This window comes from Manis javanica, chromosome 4 (assembly GCF_040802235.1).
Source record: "Manis javanica isolate MJ-LG chromosome 4, MJ_LKY, whole genome shotgun sequence".
NCBI classification, from domain to species: Eukaryota; Metazoa; Chordata; class Mammalia; order Pholidota; family Manidae; genus Manis; species Manis javanica.
The window spans coordinates 13,677,187-13,702,199 of NC_133159.1; the positions used below are offsets into that span (position 1 = coordinate 13,677,187).

The following is a 25,013-nucleotide window of genomic DNA, read 5'->3' on the forward strand; positions in this document are numbered from 1 at the left end:
GAGGCCTGGGCAGGGGCGTCAGGGCCCCTTTCGCTGCTGGAGCCCAGCATCGGGGGCGGTCGGCACAGACACAGCCGCACCCAGCAGAGCAGCCTCTCCCAGGTCCGGCAGTGCCAAGGTGGCAGGGCCGTGGACACACTGGCTCTGGAGCACACGTGAGGCTCAAGCACCCCTGAGACAACACCCAATTTCCAGCAGAGGCTAGTGGCGTGGACTAGGACATACATCACGGACCTGGTAGTACAAAGGAAACACAATCTTATTTTGTCCCTGATAGTTCCAGGGACATGTGGATTTGTGATGGTGGGCGTTTATTGAGTACCTACGATATGCACTTTACACACACCTCTGATCCTTCAGTGTCCCTGTGAAGCAGCTATTGTTCCCATTTTAGAGATGGGGAAGTATAGGCCCAGGGACATTAAATAATTGGGCCAAGGTACACAACTCGGAAGTGGTGGAGCTGAGATGGAAACTGAGGCCTCTGATTCCTCATCCTCTTTGACCAGGGGACCTCTGGAAACAAGAAGTGCATCATGTTAAACTGAGTGAATGAGCATCTATGGGCAATTCAGTGAGCATCTATGAAGCGCACACTGCTCCCAGCCATTACTCAGAGATAACATAGAAGCTGGGTGATGAGACTCAGACACATGGGCAGCTTGTGAATGAAGCCCAGGCAGGGTTATTTGAGCTCACACTCTCCACACCAACCCCAATCCAGCCCACCGTGGGGCTTTGGTTCACGGTGAGGGGAACGGATTGGAACCTGCAGGTCCAGCTTCGACCACCAGATGGCGGCAGTGGGCTACTAAATGTGACTGTCCTTGGAGATTAATAGGTCGCCTTGGGTGGGTTTCTTAGAATGGGGTGACAGTGCCTGCAAGCCAAACAGCTCAAGGGAAGGAACAAAAGTGTGAATGTTTCTAGGCATGCATTACTAGGCGGGTAAAAAGGACTGGATGCAGAGAACCTTAGAGGGACACCAAGTGAGACACGAGGGGGTGGGGATGATGTTAATCTAGGATGCTTCCCTGCATCCATCTGGAGTTGACCAAGCAAGCCCCAGCCTCTGTCTCTCAACACTGAGGCCCTGCGTCCCTGGGGGCAGCTGATGGCAGCCCTCTTCTTGGCATGCCGTAGCCCTGGGTCATGCTGTTGAAATAGACCGGAGAGTAGCGCTTCAGGTAAAAGAGGATCATGTAGCACTTGGGGCCAGAGTAACCCAGGCTGCTGCCCAAGGGGTTGAGCATGGTGACCATCATCCCCCCGTAGACAGACGTGAAGATGCAGAGGAAGATGGACGAGGTGAAGTACAAAGTCTTGCAGCAGGTGGTGAACTTGGCCTCATAGTCGGCGGGCAGCTCCTCGCACATGCAAGCAAAGCTGAAGCCCCCCATGAAGAGGATCAGGTCCCGGCTGGGGTTAAACAGCAGCTCCTTGCAGTGGTTGGGACTGCAGGAGGGGATCGTGACCAAGGGACGTTGGGGTTGGTGTGGGTGGCAGGGCCAACAATTGCTCGCCACCGTGACTGCCTTGGGCGCTGTGACAGAGCCACAGACACAGGGCCCGTGGTAGCGGACCCAGTACTGTAGACACGAGGGAGGTGGCTGGCCATTTTGAAGAGGCCATTTTGGGTGATCTGGGAAGAGCACATGGTGATGCAGGAGATGCAGATGGTAAAGCAGAGGGTGAAGAGAGCCTGGCAGCAGAAGCACACAAAGACTGTGGGGGGCCCTACGGACCTGGGAGCCATCCTGTATGCCTCCAGCAGCAGTGTCAGCACTAAGAAGGACATGGGGCCCCCGGCCGAGAGAACCATGGATGTCTGGAAGTGCCTCCAGAAGATTACCAGGGTGGCCGGGGTGCTGAGGAAGTGATGGTGGATGCTTTGTGCCATCGAAGGAAGGGCAGCCGCGGCTTAAAGCAGGAGGTGTCATTTCTATGGGACCCCTCATAACTTGAGCAGGGCTGACAGTCAAATCCATCTGCAAAAGGTCACCTACAGCAACTCCTGTTAGCTGAACCCCCCTTCCCAGCACCTACATCCTCCAGGCCTGCAGTGGGCCAGGCCCCCAGTGGAGAGAGAGTTCTAAGGGCAACCCTTGCAGTCATAGCCAACACTCACTGAGCCTCTACCACCCCCAGCTCATCAACTCTTCATAGAATCCCCATTTCACAGATACAGAAACTGAGGCAGAGGCCGGTAAAGTCACAAAACCAGTAAGTTACAGAGGCAGGATTTGAACCGAGATCTCCTTGACTCAGAGCCTAACAACTATAATTCCTTGCTTCCAAGACTTCACCCTCTGTTAGAGAGCCATTCAACCATTTATTCAAAGAACTCATTCAACAAATATCTTTTTGAGTGCCATCGACTGTGATGGATACCTGGGGTGAGAGGCTACACAGATGGATATATCCTAGCCCCTGCCTTCAGGATACTGACCAGTTGGAAGAAGATGCCCAGTGAAATCATTTGACAAACTTTTGTTGAGCACCTACTTTGTGCCCTGTGCTCTGCTGGGCACAAAGTACTTTGATCGGTTGATGTATGTATCTGCTTAATTTATTAATCAGTGAAGTCATGAAAAAAATAATTTGAGCCCCAACTCTAAACTGTGCTAAACACTAATGTGGCAGACAGATGACACTCTCCCCACCTTCCAGGAGTTTGTTCTATAGGGGAGATATGTGTTAATTCTTCTAATCAAGGAAATCATTCATTAAACAAACATTCACTGAGCAACAATCAATATGCTCTGAACGATGCTATGCACTTGGGAGGCCAAATAGATAAATCAGATTCTGTCCCGTCTGCTAGAAATGTGCCTTCTATTGGCAGAGTTATTCATTCATTCATTCATTCACTCATCATCCAGTGGACACTCCCTGGCCTGACCCCTGGCCTGGGCTGTGTGGGTGGAGAGGGAATCAGTTACAGCCCTGTCTGGGTGGGCGTTATTCCTTCTCCCACCCCCACCCGCAAAGAGCCTGCATTGAAGATTTTTCTCTAATCTGGTAGTGGGGAGATACAAGCAGAATCAGACATGATCCCTGGCCTTTGGACACTTATACCTCCTGGGGTAGACCCCAGAGACCCTGCCAGAGGTGAAGGGCCTGGAGACCCTGAGGATAGGGCAGGTGCAAGGTAAGGGCTCGGGCCCACAATACCTGCAGTTTGGTTGAGGAAGGGACCAGGGAACCAATCACAACACTCGAAGCAGCAGGGGGTGGATGCCCACGAGCTGCTCCCTCTGCCCAGGCTGGCAGTCCTTGGAACACACAGACATGGGAGTCTGGGAGGAAGAGGGCAAGAGCACACATATGACCAAGGGCCCAGATGAGGGGAACAGCCTGTCCAGGCCTGCCAGGGTCTTCTCTGCCTCCCACGGGCCCACACACATGTGGAGGCATATCCACATGAATACACCCCCATTCACACACACACCCATCCAGACCTGCACCCCACTACTCCCTTGCCATGTGTCCCTTTTCCCCACTCCCAAACTCATCTCTTCACTGTCCCCTCAGTCACCAAAATAATCCTTACCTCTTACCCATGGAATCTCAACCTGCTATTCATTCATTCATTCACTGATTCAAAAAGGTATTAGCACATGGCTGATGCCAGAACCTGGGAAGACAGCAGTGAGCAGAACGAGGCGAAGTCTCTTCCTATAGGATGAATGTTTTCATGGGGAAAAGAGACAAAACACACATAAATATGTAATATGACAGATAGAGATAAATAGCATGAAGGAAAATAAAGCCAGGCAGGAGGATGGAAAATAACGGAGGAACTGATTATAATCTCAAATGGGGTGGGCAAGGAAGGCCTCACTGAGCAGGTGATATTGGAGCAGACACCTAAGATATGAAGGTATCTGTTCAGGCAGAGGGAACGGCAGGTGCAAAGGCCCCAGGGTGGGGGAACTTGGCAGAGTAAAGGAGCAGCAAGCCCAGCATGCTTGAGCAGAATGAGCAAGAGGGAGAGAGGGCGGCAGGTCAGCTCAAGGAGGTGGAATCAAAATACTTTGGCTTTTACTCGGAGAGAAGTGAGAAACTACTGGAGAATTCCAAGCAGAGGAGTGATAGAATCTGACTTTGTTTTAACACTAGTTCCCTGTTTTCTACGTTGAGTATAGACTGTAAGGGGCAAAGGCAGAAGCAAGGGACCAGGCAGGATGTTCTTGTAATAATCCAGGTGAGAAAGGATGCTGGTTCTGACAGGTGAGAGATATAGCACTGCAAGAGGTGAGAAGGGGTCAGATTGTGGATGTATTTGGGGAGTGGACTGGACAGAGTTTACTGTTGGACTGGATGAGAAAGAGACGAGTCAAAGGTAACTCTGGTGTTTTTGGTCTGAACAACAGAAAGATGGTGTCACCTTTTCCTGGGATGGGAAACCTCAGGGGAGCAGGTTTGAGTAGGCAGGTGAATATTTGAAGTGAATCTAAAGGGAGAAGTCTAATCTAAAGATACAAAGTATGGAATGAATGTAGATGATATTTCAAACCATGTAGACAGAGAAGAGAGCAAGCCCAATGGTTGAACTCTGGTACCCTCTGGAGTTTCAAGGTCAATGAGATAAGGAAGAACCAGAAAAGGAGACCTAGAAGGGAGGAGTAGTCACGATATAGGGGAACCAAGAGAGAAAATGGCTCAGAGACCAAGTAAAGATACTGTTTCCAAAGAAAGGAAGTGATTAGCTGTTTCAAATCTGCTGACAGGTTGACTATGAAAATGACCGTTGGATTAGCAATATGCAGACATCAGTGATCTTGACAAATGCTGTCTCAGAAGAGTGGTGCAGATGAATGACAGCCTCCTTGGAATTTGGAGTGGGTTCAAGACAGATTAGGGCACTTCTGGTTTCCAGTCTGGCATATAGGGAGCTTGGAAGCCATCACTTCTTTCCTCACAACATGAAAAAGGCTGAGCAAACTAAAAATCAACTCTTCTTGAATCCATCAGAGAACTGGAATCACAGGGGTGCAGACCCCAAAACTGGAGAGACGGGTGAATATGCAGAATCACGGGTTACCAGGAGCAGAAACTGCCACTGGAGGCAGCAACTGGTAGGACAATTCAAAGAGTACATGGCTAATTGCTGGAGATTGACCTTGGGCTGGCTTGAAAGAAAAATTCCTGGGGGTGCAGTCTTACACCCAGATATCCTACCAGGTTGTAGACTGGAGGTGAAGATTAGAGAAAAATCTCCTTATGCTTCCAGTAGAGAGGGAGGAAAAAGTAACCATTTTAAAATACATCCAGAGCATTCTGGTCTCCTTTAAAAAGAGCTGTCTTCAGGGGAAACTACTTTATCAGAGCCTAACTGACATAGTGGAAGAGAAGTACCCAACTCTGGCCCCCTCCAACCTTCCTGTCTTACCTAAGGCAGGGGAAACTGAAAAGCACTTGTGAAGGACACAGCCCAAGGGCACAGGTTCATTGAAAGAATGAAACCTAGTCATAGGATCATTACAGAAAGCTTCCTCTCCTCCCATACCTTAGCACCACATCATTCAGGCTCCTGTATAACAGGGGGTTACAACCAAAAGAACTTCAAGGGTCTATTTAAGGAGGAGTCTCTGGGGAAATCAGACACCAGAGGAAACAAAAAGACACAAGAGGAAATTTTAACCTCTGACACCACAGCACAACAAATTATAAACATGGCCTAACTCCTACCCAGATAAACATAAAACTTCACACTAAAGATTTATTTATCTCAGTTCCAATAATTCATGTCTGGATTCCAACAAAAAAATTACAAGGCATGCTAAAAGACAAAAAAAGAAAAAAAACAATCTGAAGAAATAAAACAGTATCAGAACAAGACTCAGGCATGGCAGAGATTTGGGAATTATCAGACCAGGAACTTAAAATAGCAACAATTTCTATGCTAAGGCTGTAATTGAAAAAGTGGGTAACATGCAAGAACAGATGGGTGAGGTAAGCAGGGAAATGATGGAAACTAAGAAAGAATCGAAAGGAAATGCTAGAAATTTTTTTAATAACATGGTAACAGAAATGAAGAATGCCTTTGATGAGCTCATCAGTAGACTGGACATAGTTAAGGAAAGAATCAGTGAACTTGAAGAGATGTCAATAAAAATACCTTAAACTGAAAAGCAAAGAGAAAAAGATAAGCAAAAACAATCAAACAAATGAACAAAATATCTAAGAACTATAGGATCAAGAGCAGCGGAAATCTCCTCCCAAAACACATATATCTATGAAAATATAACAAAGACAACTCTTCCGAGAATAAAGACCAGAGGACACAGGACAACATCCAGACCACATCCACACCTGCAAGAACCCAGCGCCTTGCAAAGGGGGTAAGATACAAACCCCGGCCCAGCGGGATCCGAGCGCCCCTCCCCCCGGCTCCCGGCGGGAGGAGAGGAGTCAGCAGGGAGGGAGAAGGAGCCCAGGACTGCTGAACACCCAGCCCCAGCCATCTGGACCAGAGTGCAGACACAGGGCGTGCGTGGGGTCCTGGATACTAGGGAAACAGTGCAGCAAGACCGGCGAGCGGGTGCCTGAGGCCGGGGCCTGAGGACAAAAGAAAAGCGAGCGGCCATCTTTTTGTTGTTGTTGTTGTTGTTGTTGTTGTTGCTTTGATTTGGTGAGCACTTTTTGGAAGTCTTAAAGGAACAGAGACCCCAATACTAGGGAAACAGGGCAGCAAGACCAGCAAGTGAGTATCGGAGGCCGGCACCGGAGAACAAAAGAAATGCGAGCAGCCACCTTTTTTTCTTTTCTTTTTTCTTTTTTGTTGTTGTTTTGACTTGGCGAGCGCTTTTTGGAAGTCTTAAAGGGATAGGGACCCCAATACTAGGGAAACAGGGCAGCAAGTCTGGTGAGCGGGTGCCCGAGGCTGGCACCAGAGAATAAAGAAAAATGAGCGGCCATTTTTTTTGTTTGTTTATGGTCATTGTTTTGTTTTGGCGGATGCTTTTTGGAAATTTTAAAGGGGCAGGGCGGGACACTTAGTCCAGAGGTAGGGAATCTGGGGATCTGTGGGCACTCTAATCCCCTGGGCTGCAGGGAGCATGGAGGCCCCTCATGGAGATAAATAGCCTCCCGGCTGCTCCCCCTCCAATGGGGCTCCACCATTTTGGAGCAGCAGCTTGAGCCAGGCCACGCCCACAGCAACAGCAGAGATAAACTCCATAGCAGCCAGGCAGGAAGCAGAAGCCCTGTCTGCGCACAGCTGCCCAGCACAAGCCACTAGATGTTGCTATTCTCCCAGGAGAGGAAGTCCACAAACCAACAAGAAGGAAAGTTCTTCCAGCCGTCACTAGTCCTAGCTCTGCAAACTATTCCTATCACCATGAAAAGACAAAATTACAGGCAAACCAAGATCACAGAGACACCAGAGAAGGAGAGAGACCTAACCAGTCTTCCTGACAAAGAATTCAAAATAAAAATCATGAACATGCTGACAGAGATGCAGAGAAATATGCAAGAGAAATGGGATGAAGTCCAGAGAGAGATCACAGATGCCAGAAAGGAGATCACAGAAATGAAACAAACTCTGGAAGAATTTATAAGCAGAATGGATAAGATGCAAGAGGCCATTGATGGACTTGAAACCAGAGAACAGGAACGCATAGAAGCTGACATAGAGAGAGATAAAAGGATCTCCAGGAATGAAACAATATTAAGAGAACTGTGTGACCAATCCAAAAGGAACAATATCGGTATTATAGGGGTACCAGAAGAAGAAGAGAGAGGAAAAGGGACAGAAAGTATCTTGGAAGAAATAATTGCTGAAAACTTCCCCAAACTGGGGGATGAAATAATCGAACAGACCACAGAAATACATAGAACCCCCAACAGAAAGGATCCAAGGAGGACAACACCAAGACACATAATAATTAAAATGGCAAAGATCAAGGACAAGGAAAGAGTTTTAAAGGCAGCTAGAGAGAAAAAGGTCACCTATAAAGGAAAACCCATCAGGCTAACATCAGACTTCTTGACAGAAACCCTACAGGCCAGAAGAGAATGGCATGATATATTTAATGCAATGAAACAGAAGGGCCATGAACCAAGGATACTGTATCCAGCACAACTATCATTTAAATATAATGGCAGGATTGAACAATTCCCAGACAAGCAAAAGCTGAGGGAATTTGCTTCCCACAAACCACCTCTACAGGGCATCTTACAGGGACTGCTCTAGATGGGAGCACTCCTAGAAAGAGCACAGAACAAAACACCCAACATATGAAGAATGGAGGAGGAGGAAAAGAAGGGAGAGAAGAAAAGAATCTCCAGACAGTGTATAAAACAGCTCAATAAGCGAGCTAAGTTAGGCAGTAAGATACTAAAGAGGCTAACCTTGAACCTTCGGTAACCACGAATTTAAAGCCTGCAATGGCAATAAGTACGTATCTTTCAATAGTCACCCTAAATGTAAATGGACTGAATGTACCAATCAAAAGACACAGAGTAATAAAATGGATAAAAAAGCAAGACCCATCTATATGTTGCTTACAAGAAACTCACCTCAAACCCAAAGACAGGCACAGACTAAAAGTCAAGGGATGGAAAAACATATTTCAAGCAAACAACAGTGAAAAGAAAGCAGGGGTTGCAGTACTAATATCAGACAAAATAGACTTCAAAACAAAGAAAGTAACAAGAGATAAAGAAGGACACTACATAATGATAAAGGGCTCAGTCCAACAAGAGGATATAACCATTCTAAATATATATGCACCCAACACAGGAGCACCAGCATATGTGAAACAAATACTAACAAAACTAAAGGGGGAAATAGACTGCAATGCATTTATTTTAGGAGATTTCAACACACCACTCACCCCAAAGGATAGATCCACCAGGCAGAAAATAAGTAAGGACACAGAGGCACTGAACAACACCCTAGAACAGATGGACCTAATAGACATCTATAGAACTCTACAACCAAAAGCAACAGGATATACATTCTTCTCAAGTGCAGATGGAACATTCTCCAGAATAGACCACATACTAGCCCACAAAAAGAGCCTCAGAAAAATCCAAAATATTGAAATTCTACCAACCTATTTTTCAGACCACAAAGGTATGAAAGTAGAAATAAATTCTACAAAGAAAACAAAAAGGCTCACAAACACATGGAGGCTTAACAACATGCTCCTAAATAATCAATGGATCAATGAACAAATCAAAATAGAGATCAAGGAATATGTAGAAACAAATGACAACAACAACACAAAGCCCCAACTTCTGTGGGACACAGCGAAAGCAGTCCTAAGAGGAAAGTATATAGCGATCCAGGCACACTTGAAGAAGGAAGAACAATCCCAAATGAATAGTCTAACATCACAATTATTGAAATTGGAAAAAGAAGAACAAATGAGGCCTAAAGTCAGCAGAAGGAGGGACATAATAAAGATCAGAGAAGAAATAAACAAAATTGAGAAGAATAAAACAATAGCAAAAATCAATGAAACCAAGAGCTGGTTCTTTGAGAAAATAAACAAAATAGATAAGCCTCTAGCCAAACTTATTAAGAGAAAAAGAGAATCAACACAAATCAACATAATCAGAAATGAGAATGGAAAAATCAAGACAGACTCCACAGAAATACAAAGAATTATTAAAGACTACTATGAAAACCTGTATGCCAACAAGCTGGAAAACCTAGAAGAAATGGACAACTTCCTAGAAAAATACAACCTTAAAAGACTGACCAAGGAAGAAACACAAAAGTTAAACAAACCAATTACGAGCAAAGAAATTGAAACGGTAATCAAAAAACTACCCAAGAACAAAGCACCTGGGCCGGACGGATTTACCTCGGAATTTTATCAAACACACAGAGAAGACATAATACCCATTCTCCTTAAAGTTTTCCAAAAAAATAGAAGAGGAGGGAATACTCCCAAACTCATTCTATGAAGCCAACATTACCCTAATACCAAAACCAGGCAAAGACCCCACCAAAAAGGATAATTACAGACCAATATCCCTGATGAATGTAGATGCAAAAATACTCAATAAAATATTAGCAAACCGAATTCAAAAGTATATCAAAAGGATCATACACCATGACCAAGTAGGATTCATCCCAGGGATGCAAGGATGGTACAACATTCGAAAATCCATCAACATCATCCACCACATCAACAAAAAGAAAGACAAAAACCACATGATCATCTCCATAGATGCTGAAAAAGCATTTGACAAAATTCAACATCCATTCATGATAAAAACTCTCAGCAAAATGGGAATAGAGGGCAAGTACCTCAACATAATAAAGGCCATATATCATAAACCCACAGCCAACATTATACTGAACAGCAAGAAGCTGAAAGCTTTTCCACTGAGATTGGGAACTAGACAGGGATGCCCACTCTCCCCACTGCTATTTAACATAGTACTGGAGGTCCTAGCCATGGCAATCAGACAAAACAAAGAAATACAAGGAATCCAGATTGGTAAAGAAGTTAAACTGTCACTATTTGCAGATGACATGATATTGTACATAGAAAACCCTAAAGACTCCACCCCAAAACTACTAGAACTGATATCAGAATACAACAAAGTTGCAGGATGCAAAATTAACACACAGAAATCTGTGGTTTTCCAGTACACTAGCAATGAACCAATAGAAAGAGAAATCAGGAAAACAATTCCATTCACAATTGCATCAAAAAGAATAAAATACCTAGGAATAAATCTAACCAAAGAAGTGAACGACCTATACTCTGAAAACTACAAGTCACTCTTAAGAGAAATTAAAGGGGACACTAACAAATGAAAACTCATCCCATGCTCGTGGCTAGGAAGAATCAATATCGTCAAAATGGCCATCCTGCCCAAAGCAATATACAGATTTGATGCAATCCCTATCAAATTACCAGCAACATTCTTCAATGAACTGGAGCAAATAATTCAAAAATTCATATGGAAACACCAAAGACCCCGAATAGCCAAAGCAATCCTGAGAAAGAAGAATAAAGTAGGGGGGATCTCACTCCCCAACTTCAAGCTCTACTATAAAGCCATAGTAATCAAGACAATTTGGTACTGGCACAAGAACAGAGCCACAGACCAGTGGAACAGACTAGAGACTCCAGACATTAACCCAAACATATATGGTCAATTAATATTTGATAAAGGAGCCATGGACATATAATGGCGAAATGACAGTCTCTTCAACAGATGGTGCTGGCAAAACTGGACAGCTACATGTAGGAGAATGAAACTGGACCATTGTCTAACCCCATACACAAAAGTAAATTCAAAATGGATCAGAGAACTGAATGTAAGTCATGAAACCATTAAACTCATGGAAAAAAACATAGGCAAAAACCTCTTAGACATAAACATGAGTGACCTCTTCTTGAATATATCTCTCCGGGCAAGGAAAACAACAGCAAAAATGAACAAGTGGGACTATATTAAGCTGAAAAGCTTCTGTACAACAAAAGACACCATCAATAGAACAAAAAGGAACCCTACAGTATGGGAGAATATAATTGTAAATGACAGATCCGATAAAGGCTTGACATCCAGAATATATAAAGAGCTCACACGCCTCAACAAACAAAAATCAAATAATCCAATTAAAAAATGGGCAGAGGAACTGAACAGACAGTTCTCCAAAAAAGAAATACAGATGGCCAATAGACACATGAAAAGATGCTCCACATCACTAATTATCAGAGAAATGTGAATTAAAACTACAATGAGGTATCACCTCACACCAGTAAGGATGGCTGCCATCCAAAAGACAAACAACAACAAATGTTGGCGAGGCTGTGGAGAAAGGGGAACCCTCCTATACTGCTGGTGGGAATGTAAATTAGTTCAACCATTGTGGAAAGCAGTATGGAGGTTCATCAAAATGCTCAAAACAGACTTACCATTTGACCCAGGAATTCCACTCCTAGGAATTTATCCTAAGAACGCAGCAATCAAGTTTGAGAAAGAGAGATGCACCCCTATGTTTATCGCAGCACTATTTACAATAGCCAAGAATTGGAAGTAACCTAAATGTCCATCGGTAGATGAATGGATAAAGAAGATGTGGTACATATACACAATGGAATACTACTCAGCCATAAGAAGAGGGCAAATCCTACCATTTGCAGCAACATGGATGGACCTGCAGGGTATTATGCTCAGTGAAATAAGCCAAGCAGAGAAAGAGAAATAACAAATGATTTCACTCATCTGTGGAGTATAAGAACAAAGGAAAAACTGAAGAAACAAAACAGCAGCGGAATCACAGAACCCAAGAATGGACTAACAGGTACCAAAGGGAAAGGGACTGGGGAGGATGGGTGGCTAGGGAGGGATAAGGGGGGCAGGGGAGAAGAAAGAGGGTATTAAGATTAGCATGCATTGGGGGGGAGGGAGAAAGGGGTACAACACAGAGAAGACAAGGAGTAATTCTACAACATTTTGCTATGCTGATGGACAGTGACTGTAAAGTGGTTTATAGGGGGGACTTGGTATAGGGGAGAGCCTAGTAAACATAATATTCTTCATGTAAGTGTAGATTAATGTTAACCAAAAAAAAAGAAAGAAAGAAAGAAAAGGGGGATTACTCCCTGATAGGATAAAACTAACTGTAAATCAACAATTAATGCATGCTTTAAATATCCTTAATTTTGATCACTTAAAGGGTGTCAGATGATCAGCTATGGAGGTACACTTTTCTGATAATATTCCTTTCTCTTAAAAAAAAAAAGCAGTTCCTGTGTGGTGACCTCCAATGAGTTCTACACAGTGGTATAAAGGGCATATCAAATTGTGGGCAAAGGGTCTGTTTGTGTTTATACAGAGGATCAAACCCTAATTTGGCTACCCAGAAAATGAATTAAGATACTATATGAAGAAGAACTTCCAACACCAGCACTCTCTGGAAGAGTCATACCAGAAGATGATCATCAAAAAACCTCAACAAAGATCCAGGCGATGCTGCAGTCGTAGCTGCATTCGTCCCACCGGTTCCTGGACTTGCCATTGGAATGAAGAAGGAGATATCTAAACTGGCCTGTGCATACAGTAAAACAACAAATTTGACTGGATCTATACTGTTGGAACTCAACCAAGAATTAGGGGAAGTGCAAGTTGTAGCACTCCAAAATCTTACAACTGCAGACTATCTACCGTTAAAAGAACATATGGGATGTGAACAGTTCCCAGGAATGGGTTGTTTTAATTTGTCTGATTTCTCTCAGACTGTTCAAGCACAGTTGGACAATATCCATTATATCACAGACAAATTTTCACAAATGCCTGGGGTGCCTAACTGGTTTTCTTGGCATCACTGGAGATGGCTGGTAATTATAGATCTGCTTTGGTTATGTAACTGTATTCCTATTATGTTAATGTGTGTGTACAATTTAATTAGTAGTTTAAAACCTATACATGCTTAAGTTACTCTACAAGAAGATATGTCAAAGAAATAATCAATCTTCCCATATTTTCTTCTGTCTGCCACCTCTATAGCTTTTCTTCTTCCTTCCTAATTACAACCCTTAAATAGAATTCATGCCTCATATCGAATTCACTGAGTATAATAACTCCTCCAGGTGGTAAAGATACCTCAGGACAAATGCTGGGCATAGAAATCACAGGGCATAAATCTGCAAAGAAGTAAAAAGCTAACCTTTTCAAACAATACGACTTCTCTCTCACTTACCAACTTTACATTTCCCTGTATGGCCCCGGAAGATGACTGGTTAGCCAGAGACGGGTAAGATTCCTCAAGGGAGGAACAACCTAAAACAGGCACAGTCGCAGGGGGGCCATCAGGTGAGAAATTGGGGATCAACAGAGGTGAGGCTTAGAACCTCACCCCCCCTGTTTTGAGAGAAATCTTCTGTATCCGTGGATGTATTATTGCCCTTGCCTAGCTTGGATTAACACATAGTCTACAGGCACACACATGATCATCTACATTTGCTCTCTTACAACACTAAACTATGTTTTCTACCTTTATCTTGCATCTGCCTACCACTGCAGCATTTTATTAAAAAAATAAAATAAAAATATTAATAAAGGGAGAAAAGTGGGATTCACATATAAATCAAGTATAAAAATCAAACAAATATTCATATTTGACCTGATTGTTTATAGTTCATAATGAGTGATCAAAACCGAAAGGTTTTGTGATGACCGCCCTTGTACTGTTCACCATATAAGAACTTATTCACTATGCAAGAATTTGGTCACCATGTAAGAACTTGTTCGTTATGCTTCAGAAGATTGGAGAATGACGAGAATTAGGCTGGGGGTGGATTAATGATTGTGCATTCAGCATTGACTCCCCTATACAGAATTTTATTGTTGTTAACAACCATTTGATCAATAAATATGAGAGATGCCCTCTCAAAAAAAAAAAAAAAGAACTATAGGATCATTACAAAATGCATAATTTAGATATAATGGGAATACCCAGAAGAAAAAGGAACAGAAGAAATAATTGAAATAATGTTGGTGGAGAAATTTCTAAAATTAATGAAAGACACCAAACCATAACACAAAGCAGGATAAGCATTAAAAAAAAAAAGCAAAGATAAAATCTCAAAGGAAGCCAGAGATGGGAAAATACCAACAAAAATAGTTACTAGAGAAAAAGAGGGACATTTTATAATGATAAAATGGTCAATCCATCTAGAAGATATAATAATAATAAATATATATAACCTAACAAGAGAGCCCCAGGAGACATGTTGCAAAAGCCATCAGAACTGAAGGGAGAAATAGACAATTCTACATCTAACATTCCACAATACTTGGAGACTTCAATACCCACTCTCAATAATGGCTAGAACAACCAAACAGAAAATAAGCAAGGGATAGAGGGCTTGCACAACACAATAAACCAACACTCTATCCAACAGCACATCCTCCCCAGAACACACATCCTTCTTAGGTTCACATGGGACATTTCCCATGACAGATCATGTTAGATCACAAATTTAGTCTCAATAGATTTTTAAGGATATCACACAAAATACCTTCTCTGACCACAATGGGTTGAAGTTAGAAATGAGTAACAGAAGAAAAACTGGAAAATTCACAAATGTGTGGAAATTCAACAACCAATGGACCAAAGGAGAAATTAGAAAGGAAGTGAGAAAATAGAGATGAATGAAAATAAAAGCACAACATACCAAAAACATGGGATACTGTGAAGCAGTGCTAAGGGGAAATTTATAGCAATATATGCTTACGTTTAAAAACAAGAATGATCTCAAATCAACAACCTAACTTTACAACTTAAGGAACTAGAAAAAACAAACTAAACCCAAAGCTAGCAGAAGGAAGTAATAAAGATTAAAGCAGATATAAATTAAATAGAAAATGGAAAAATAATAGAAAAATCAATGAGACCAAAAGTTGATTCTTCAATAAGATCAACGAAAGTTGACAGACCTTTAGTTAGATGGACTAAGAAAAAGAGAGAAGATTCAAATTACTAAGATCAGAAATAAAAGTGGAGACATTACTATCAATTCTACAGAAATAAAAAGGACTATAAGCGACTACTATGGGTAACTGTATGCCAACCAATTGAATAACTTGGGTGAAATGGACAAATTCCTAGAGACACAAAACCTGCCAAGACTACATCATGAAGACATAGAAACTCTTAATAGACTTATAATTAGTAAGAAGATTAAACCAGTAATAAAAAAATATGACAAAGAAAATCCATTGACCCGATGGTTTCACCAGTGAATTGAAGCAAACATTAAAAAAAGTAACAATAATCTTTCCCAAAGTTTTCCAAAATTGAAAAGGAGGGAATATTTCCTAACCCCTTATATGAGGCCAGCATCAATCTGATACCAAAGCCAGAAAAAGGCACTACAGGAAAGTACAAACCAACATCCCTTATGATGCCAAAATCCTCAACAAAATCCTAGTGAACCAAGTTCAGAAGCCAAGTGGGGTTTATTCTGGGAATGCAAGGATGGTTCAACCATATTAAAATCAATCAATGTAATATACCACATTAACAAAATAAAGGGAAAAAGCCATGTCATCTCAAATGATGCAGAAAAAGCATTAAACAAAATTCAACACTCTTTCATGATACAAGCACATAACAAGGAGTAGACGGGAGCTATCTCTACATATTAAAAGTCATATGTGAAAAGTCCACTGTGAACATCATACTCAATGGAGAAAGATTGAAAGATTTTCTTTATGATCAGGAATAAGGAAAGGATGACTGCTTTCATCACTTCTATTCAACAATAGTACTGGAAGTCCTGCCTGGACAGGAATAAATAATATGACCTGTTCACAGATTAAATGATCTTACATGCAGAAAATCCTAAAAACTCCTCACACACACACACACACATAAATTGTTAGAACCAATATAATTCAACAAAGTAGCAAGGTACAAAGTCAACCCATAAGAATCAGTTGTATTTCTATATACTAACAAAACAAAAAAGGAAATTAAGAAAAACAGTTCCATTTACAATAGCATCAGAAAGAATAAAATACTTAGGAACTAACTTAACCAAGGAGGAAAAGACTTACACAATGAAAACAACAAAGCATTTCTAAAAGAAGTTTAGAAGATGAATAAATGGAAAGACATCTCATGTTTATAGGGGCATGGTGGACACTCAGTAAATGGGACTGGATGCCCATGTTTATAGGTTGAAAGTCTTAATACTGTTAAAATGTCAATACCACCCAAAGCAATCTACAAATTTGATGCAATCCCCATCAAAGTCCCAGTAACTTTTTTACAGGAATAGAAAATCCCATCCTAAAACTCATATTTTAGGAACCTCAAGTGACCCTCAATACTCAAAACAATCTTGAAAAAGAACAAAGCTGAAGGACTCACTTCCTGATTTCAAAATTTACTACCAAGAAGGATTGGCCGCACTTACCATTATTCTCAGGAGCCCATTATAGGATTTGTATTTCTCATTCCCCCCAAGCTTAGATTTTGCTAGAACAGAGGTTCTGTTTTCCAGAGGGGGAGTACTTCCACCAGCAAACACAATGACATTCTCTATTACTACCTGGTCATTTAGGGGGCCTCATGCAAGTGAATAAACAGGCCAAGAAAGGATTGGCATGAGGAGCAGGTGTGGGATCCAGGGGGTGCCTCTGGTGGTGCCGCTACAGGCCAGCAAGGACAAGGCGATCACAGACTCAGACACCCTGGGCATGATGTCTGGGTCACCGACCAGTCAACTGGTGTAGAGCAGCCAAATGGCTGAGGGTGAGAGGAACCCAGGGTGGACGGTGGAAGGGATGATGGTGAGTATCAGTTCCACCTCGGGCCCAGCTGTGGCAGCAGGGCCCGTGGCGGGGTCCACTCGGCACCCCTTGTGTGGAGACTGGGCTGGCTGCTGCCCTAAAAATCAGACTCACCAGGCTCAATCAAGGACACAAACCCAGTGGGTGCAGAGGCGTGGACATCTCTGTGACCTCCCTCTTATTTTCTCAGCCCACCTTATGTTCCTGCCCTCACTACAGCAACGAATTTCATGGATGTGTTACCTGGTGGCCCCTCACCTCAGCTGCCCTGCAGACCTCTGCTGCCCTCTGCCCTGGGGCTGCAGTGTGAAGTGTCCACGCACAGCTGCTGGGCACTCACACATGTGTAACCTAGATGTGCAAGGGAGCTAACACCCCATGGGGAGACCATGGACCACTGGAGGGGTGGGGTTGTGGTACGGAGCCTGGATCAATGCCATCTCCTCCCCTCCCTTGGGGGACAGTCCTAAAGTGGCTCCTCAGAAGGTCCTGGTAAGACTGAACTCCATTTGCTCACAGCCATGCCAGCTTGAGAACGTTCCCTTACGTGGACCTTCCCTCTTTCCCTGTTGGCCTCTTCCACTCTTGTTCCCCTGGATCCTATCCTGGAATAAACTGAACATAAGCCCTTGTCTCAGGCTCTGCTTTCTGGGAGAAACCCAGGCGAAGAAGACACTGTTATTTGTTCAATTGTGTCCCCTCAAATTTCATATGAAGTCCTAACCTCAAGGACCCAAGAATGTGGCCTTATTTGGAAATAAGATCATTGCAGATGTAATTAGTTAAGGTGAGATCATATTAGAGGAGGGTGGGCCCCTTTATTAAAGGAGATTTGAGACAGATGCTTCCGCTGGGGGAGCACCCGTGATGAGGGCAGACTGCAGGTGACAGCAGCAGAAGCCAAGGAAAGCCAACAGTGGCCGACAAGCCACCGGAAGCTGGGAGAGGGGCCAGGGGCAGATTCTCCTTCGCAGCTCTCAGCAGAAATCAAGCCTACCAACACCCTGACCTCTGACCCCAGCCTCTTGGACCCCAGAACTGTGAGACAATACATTTCTGTTTGAGTCCCCTAGTTTGTGGTGCTTTGTGAGAGTGACTAATAAAGCTGTTAACTCCATTTACTCCATTAAAAATTCCCAAGAAGCCCAGGAACCAGATACCCCTGGACCTGGAGATAAAGTGGGGCTCAGGGTACAGGTGGAGGGTGATGAAGGCTCTTTGAGAAGCCTTTAGGTCCCCTCCCCACCCCGTGAGGCAGGGTCTCTGCCTTCCACAGACGAGCAGCATTCTGACATTATCTAAAGAGGGTACAACAAAGGAGCCTTACTTAGACTGATGAACGTCAGCCACAGTGAAGGCACAGCTGCTATAAATAACACGAGTATTACTTGATAGCATGTAGTCTGAAGGCTGTATGTAGAAGCAGGACAAGCTGTGTGGCCTTAGGCAGGTCACACAACCACTCTGTGCCTTGTTTCCTAACCCATAATATAGCGAGAATAGTGGTGTCTCTTTCCTAGGGTTGACATGAGAACTGAAGTCCTTAGCACACACACGTCCAACAAATGCTTACTCTGGAGAGGCCCTGAGCCCCTCGGTCCTGAGAAAGCCCTTAGCTTACACAGTGCTAATCAACAGAAGAAGGACAGGACCCCAGACAATACACCCACAGAAATCCCGCAGCTATCAATGAATCTTGGGTGGAAAGGGCCCCTGCCACCCCAGCACAAGCCCTGATGCCCTGGCACCCAGCCCCCAGCCACACCCTCCACCAGCCCCCAGAGCTGACCGGTGCTGTCGGGGGTGTGCCAGGAGGTGCTGGGCAGGCCTTCAGCTACTGCAGCCGGGGTAGCAGGAGGCGATGCTCTGGGAAGGTTCTGGTTCAGGTCCCATTGGCACTGGGTGACCTCCAGGCACATGGGCAGGTCCCCTTTCTGGTCAAAGGAGATTTGTTGGCCCGAGAGGGTGCAGAAGACCTTCCAGAATTTCTGCGGTAGCTACAGGGGCTAGAGGGAGAGGAAGTGGCCTCAGAGGTCAGGCCAGACCTGGGAGAAGTTCTACCATCCCGCTAAGCCCTGGTTTCCACCTCTGTAAAGTAGGGGCAATAAGACTTTGCCAATGTGGCAGTTTGGAAGGCACCTACTAAGGCTCTGGCTCCGGATTCAGACACATCTGGGACCCACTGCTTACCCTCTCTGGACCCTAGTTTTCTCTTCTGTCGCAAAGAGATAGCAACAAAAACACTGTCTCCTGGGCTTTGGAGAGACTCTGAGTTTTAAAGCAATTTATGAGTTCATCTATGTTAGGGACTTAGAACAGTGCCCGGAAAACAGTGAGACCTCACTTCCTGCTGTTACTCCCTTGCTCCAGAAGTCACCTCAGCCATCCCTCTGGGACCCAGTACCTGGGGCCCAGAGTCCACTGCCTCTCCTCCCTGCAAGCGTCAGCTGCACTGTCCCCATCTCCTGGGTCCTTCCTGCCTGCCCACACTTTAGAGTTAACTATCTTTCCAATCTCTCCCCACTCCATCCCCTGTCACACTCAGTCTGCAAGAGCAGACTTTGGACTGGCATCCTTCAGCCCAAATTCCAGTCCCAGGTGTGTCTGCAATTTGCTGTGTGACTTTAGGCAAGTCACTTAGCCTCTCTGGGCTAGCCCTGAAAGGACTTCCAGCTTAGATATGCCATCGGTCTAGCTCCTAGATTTTCCCACCATAAATGGGAGAGTCTATTGGGCTGTATCTCAGGAGCCCGGGGCTCACCTCACCTCACCTCACCACTGACAGACAGATAACCACAGGAGCTGGGCCACAGCCTTCTCCCCGCTCAGCCCAGAGAGTGAAGTCCTGGCAGTGGAAGCCTCTCTCGAACTTTCACATGTTGCTGGGCCTGAGGGCAATGGTCCTGGGAGCTGAGAGGAGGGAGGCTTCACCTGCAGATGGGGATCAGGGCGGCGGAGACCCCAGGGAGCCAGATGCTGGTGTCCGTCACACCCCTGCTCAACCTGGCCAAGCTGGGCTGAACAACCTGGGATCCCAGGGGCCCAAGACATGCAGTCAGAAAGCTTTCTCCCAACAACTCTCCTGAGCAGGTGGGGGCCTGGACTGTTATTAGCAGGGGCCTGGGGCTCCTCTATGGGGTCTGAGCCTTGATTCTCCTTCCTAACCTAGCCCCACACCCACCCCAGCACTGGCTCTGCCTCCAAGCCCCACCCTCTCGCCTAAGGCAGGACGCAGGTGTCAGCCATGGATGCAGAGGAAAAGGACATTCAGCTTCTACTCTGTGCCAGGTACTCTGCATATGGCATTATTAATCTTCTCAATAACTCAACAGGCTGTTGTTCCTTCTACCTAACAGATGAGGAAACCGAGAGGCAGAATAGTGAATAACTTGCCCGAGGCTGCTAGTGGTGGCAGAGCTGGGACTCGAACCCGGTTGGCCTGATTCCAAAGCTCTGCTCGGTTCCTCACCACCTACCTCCCAAGAGATGAGATGGGTGGATGGCCATACAGGAGATGCCAAAGAGCGAGTGAGGATGGCCAGCGGGTGGCAAATGAACCAGGCTGGTCCTGGCTGGCTGAATGGTCCCTGATAGGGCCCCAGGGGCCTCAGTCCCCCATTTATGAACTAGATGGAGTCTTGCTAATGGGTTTCAGCCCTGGGCAGGCCCACCATGGATTCAGTGAGACTGAGGAATGACAATGGAGCATTCTTGGGGTGAAAGGGTTTATTACCTGGCTTGTTCTCCCTGCGATAGGTCGAGCACTAGAATTACATCTGCACCCAACAGTCTGCATGTCTGTAATCCCCCTTTGTCTCTGCCTTTGCCCAGAGGGCTGGGCAGAGCTCTTTATATAGTGACTCAGTCAATAATAGCTCACTGCCTGCAGGTGTGGAAGCAGTAGCCTAGCAGCAGGCCAGTTACATCATCAAGTATTTCAGGTTCAGGTGAGGATCCTGGCCACAGGAACCCCAACTTTCCCCACAGATGGACTGGACCAGAAGATTCTGAGAAGACCTCATGGCTCTGCCCCCAGATGATTCGATAACCTGCTGAGCAATCTCCCTTGGACTGCCCAAGCCCCCTCTCATGTGCCAGCCTGGATTTCCAGCCTCCTCCTGTGCAGATGCCCCGTCACCACAGGGAGCAGCTGTTCCAGCCTCCACCTCCAGGCTCCTCATCACCCGACACCTCCCCCTCCCCCTCGCCTCTCCTAGGGCGCCTCCTCTCCATCCCCACCACCCTGCCCTATTTCATCCTCCCTCCACTCCCTAGCTGGGTGACCTTCACTTCTCTGAACGTTCATGTGGATAAAGTGAAGGTTCCTATGATGGGCTCTAGGAGGCAATGATTTCTGTTTTGTTCCTGGCTATATGCCCAGGTCCCGCCACTCTGACTTCCTGCTGCCCTCGGCAGACAGATCTTATTCGCGATCCTCGTCTCATACTGGTGAGGGTCTGTCCCCCTGACAGTGCCCCACCAGGGCCTGGTACATGGCGGACACTCAGTAAATGGGACTGGATGCCCTCGTTGCTGTTAGTACCCTTTGGTCTCCACTCTTAGGAAAGAAGCCGACTGGTTCTCCATCATAGCTCCTGCCAGTTGTGGCGGGGGAACCGGAGAGTGTAGTGGGACGATCACACGGGAGTGGGTGGACCCAGGTTCAAAGCTGCCATCTGCTGCTTACCACTAGGCCACCATGGGCAACTCGCTTCCACTCCCTGGCCCTCAGTTTCCCTATCTGTTGATCATCAACCTCATAGGATGGCCGTGAGTTAGCGTGATATCCACTGGGCACTCAGAGCCCTAGGCGCTTAAGAAACAGCAAAACAGCCATGATAACTAGGCCCAGCATTAAGGTAGCACGACAGAAAGTAAAACACAGCATTTACAGAATTCCTTTTAAAGAATAATCACCTTTTTAGAAAATAAACACTTAGGGTCGCAAAGTCAGGTTCTGAGATTATGGGCGTGGAGGGGTACAAATAAATGGAATAGGGGCAGGGTTAGGAGTGAACCAAATGGCTCTGTTAAGGAAGTGAACAGGCATTTGGGGGTGGGGGGGTCCAGAAAAAGGGAGGAAGGAGAGAATGAAGACCGGCTGTAGACAAGGGTGGGGCAGTGGCTGAGACCCAAACTGTGGAAAAGCTGAGGAACTGTTCAAGGACAGAGTTGTGTGAGAGCAAAGTATGAAGTTAATCTGTGGTATAAATCCCCACGGCTCCTCTAGATCCTCAGTACAATCTCTACACCCCCGAAGTGCTCACGGTAGGGAATGTATGTGTGCGTAAATCAGAAAAACACAAGATCTAAAATTCCAGGTGTGAATCAAGGTGACACAGAACAGGAACAAGGAGAAGGTCTGTAAACCTGCACAGGGAAGCCGGGCTCCCATCACTGTGGGGATTCAGGGAATTTCACCCCAATCTCCAAGTACAGATGATCTTGGATAAGGATGATTAAATTAATTTTTAAAAAAAGGAATTCTGTTGTATCATCATGAAGGACTTCTGGTTCTGTGTGTCTGGAGGCAGGGCATGCATGCCCCATGGTCTCCGCCACCAGTTTGCCCAGAACCACCAGGGAAGGGGAGGCTAGAGCAGAGCACTGGAGTGCCCTGCAGTCTCCATGGAACCCACAGACTATGCTTGCTCCATGGGGTGTTGGCTGACCCTGGGCCGGGCCTCACCTGCTAAGGATAGACCACCTCCTTGGAGCAGCTGGCCTGCTTGCAGCCCAGGAGGCTGTGCAGCTATGTAGGCGACCACAGAGACAGCCAAGTACACGTTGTAGACTAGGCGCTCACCGGACAGTGTGAGGATGGTGTTGAAGGACATGGTGGTGTCCTGGAAGGTGCCATACTCCCATTTGCAGGTGGTCTCCAGGCTGGGGCAGCCTGGCCTAGTGGAGGGCACGCAGAACTCGCTGAAGCCCCGGTGGGCACTGTCTGGGTGGTGATGCACAGGAAGGTGCCTGCGCGGAGCAGCTTAGTGAGGTTGTGCAGGACCAGGTCCACGGCCCAGGACTCGGAGGGAATCCACACTATGCTGTGAAGTTCCTGCACAGCACCTCGTGGAAGAAGTCATGCAGGGCCAGGTCTGGCAAGAACACCAGCACGACACGCACCGCGCTCCACCCCAAGTTGTCCAGGGGCTCGCACTCCAGCTGCATGGCCACCTGGTTGGGCTGCGGTGTGGGCAGCACCTTCTGGAAGGTGATGCAGATGTCGCCATCGGCCAGGTGCTCGCTGAGCCCCTGGCTGCCATCATGGCCACAGTCGGCGCCGCTCACCAACACGATGACCCAGCTCTAGCAGAAGGGCAGCATGAGCTGTACCATGACCTCAATCTGGTGACTGGTCCCTGGCACTGTGTGCAGGAGCGCTGGAAAGCCCAGCCTGTCACGCAGCTCATCATTGATGGCACTGTAGGTGATCTGCTGGAGGGGAGGGGCTGCCAGCATCAGCAAGGGGCTCATGGCCAGGCCCCGCAGGGGGTTCCACCTGCCATTATCATCCTGGTGACATCTGGGGAGCACACAGTGCCAGCCATGCCCTTGGCTGCGTGATGTACACCATCATCATCATCACTGTAGTGACATTTAGTGAGAACCTACTATGTGCCAGGCCCTAGGCTAGGAGCTTTACATCAGCATCAACATGGTATCATGTGGTATCACTTATGAAGCACCTACTATGTGCCGGGCTCTAGGCTAGGTGATTTATATCGTTATCATTCCCATCATATAGTCACATTTGTCAAGCACCTACTGTGTGTCCCTGAGCACAGTGCCTTCCCCCTCACCACCTTCACAGTCAGTCACATCTCCTCCTTCAGCTCCAGGACTTTCTGCTCTTGGTTCTCTCCAGTTCATTGGCTGCTCCATCTTTGCTGGCTCCTTCTCTTCTCCGCTGAAGAGGACCTTGGAGGACCAGGGCTCAGCCTTCAGTCGTACCTCTCCACCTGCTTTCCCTCCCTTGGTGACGTCCAACAAGCTCCCAGCTTTAAATACCACTTCCAACACTGACGATTCCCAGTGTATCGCCCTGGCCTGGAGGCTCTCCTAAACCTCAGACCCATATTCACAATGGTCTACCCACTGGCGTCTCAAATGTCACATACCCAAAACAACTCCTGTCTCTCCTGAACCTGTCCTACCCATAACCTTCCCCATCTCCACTGACAGTGAATCCATCCTTCCAGCTACTCAGGCCAAAAGCAGAAGAGTCGCCCTGGGCTCTTGCCTCTCACACAGGCCCCATTCAGTCCGCCAGCAAATCTCGCCGGATCTATCTTCAAAATGTGTCCATCCAGTGCCTGCCACCGCCCATTGCCCCCCTTCATCCTAGTGCGGCCACCATCACGCCAGGCCTGGGCCACCACATCATCCCCCCGCCACACCCCCCTGCCGTCTATGCTTTGGCAGCCAGGGCGACACTGCTCACACAGTGGCACTTACGTCACTCCTCTGCTCAAAACCCTCCAACAGCAACTAGTGTCACTCAGAAAAAGCCAGAGCCCCTCAGTGGCCCCTAAGGGGCCCCAGTGCTGACTCCAGCCGGTGCCTCTCTCACTTCGCCTCCTCCTACTCTCCCTGGACCCCGGTTCTGCTCACCCAGAGGACACGCCAGGCACCTCCAGCTTCTGCATTTGCTGATTCCCCTCCCCGGGGTGTCCTCCCACTGGATACCCATGTACCTCCCTCAGTCCACCCTTCAAGGCCTTGGCCAACCG

General features: G+C 46.2%; 1 protein-coding gene across 1 annotated transcript; it reads right to left on the reverse strand.

The window, feature by feature from the left end:
* Window positions 1–1,079: 1,079 nt before the first annotated feature.
* TAS1R2 (taste 1 receptor member 2) lies at window positions 1,080–23,757 on the reverse strand. The gene is given in 10 exon segments (XM_036999963.2): window positions 1,080–1,591; window positions 1,594–1,878; window positions 1,881–1,988; window positions 3,175–3,232; window positions 3,234–3,299; window positions 19,029–19,277; window positions 22,970–23,032; window positions 23,034–23,215; window positions 23,218–23,325; window positions 23,328–23,757. Coding segments are annotated over 10 exon segments (2,061 nt in total).
* Between the last annotated feature and the right edge of the window lie 1,256 nt (window positions 23,758–25,013).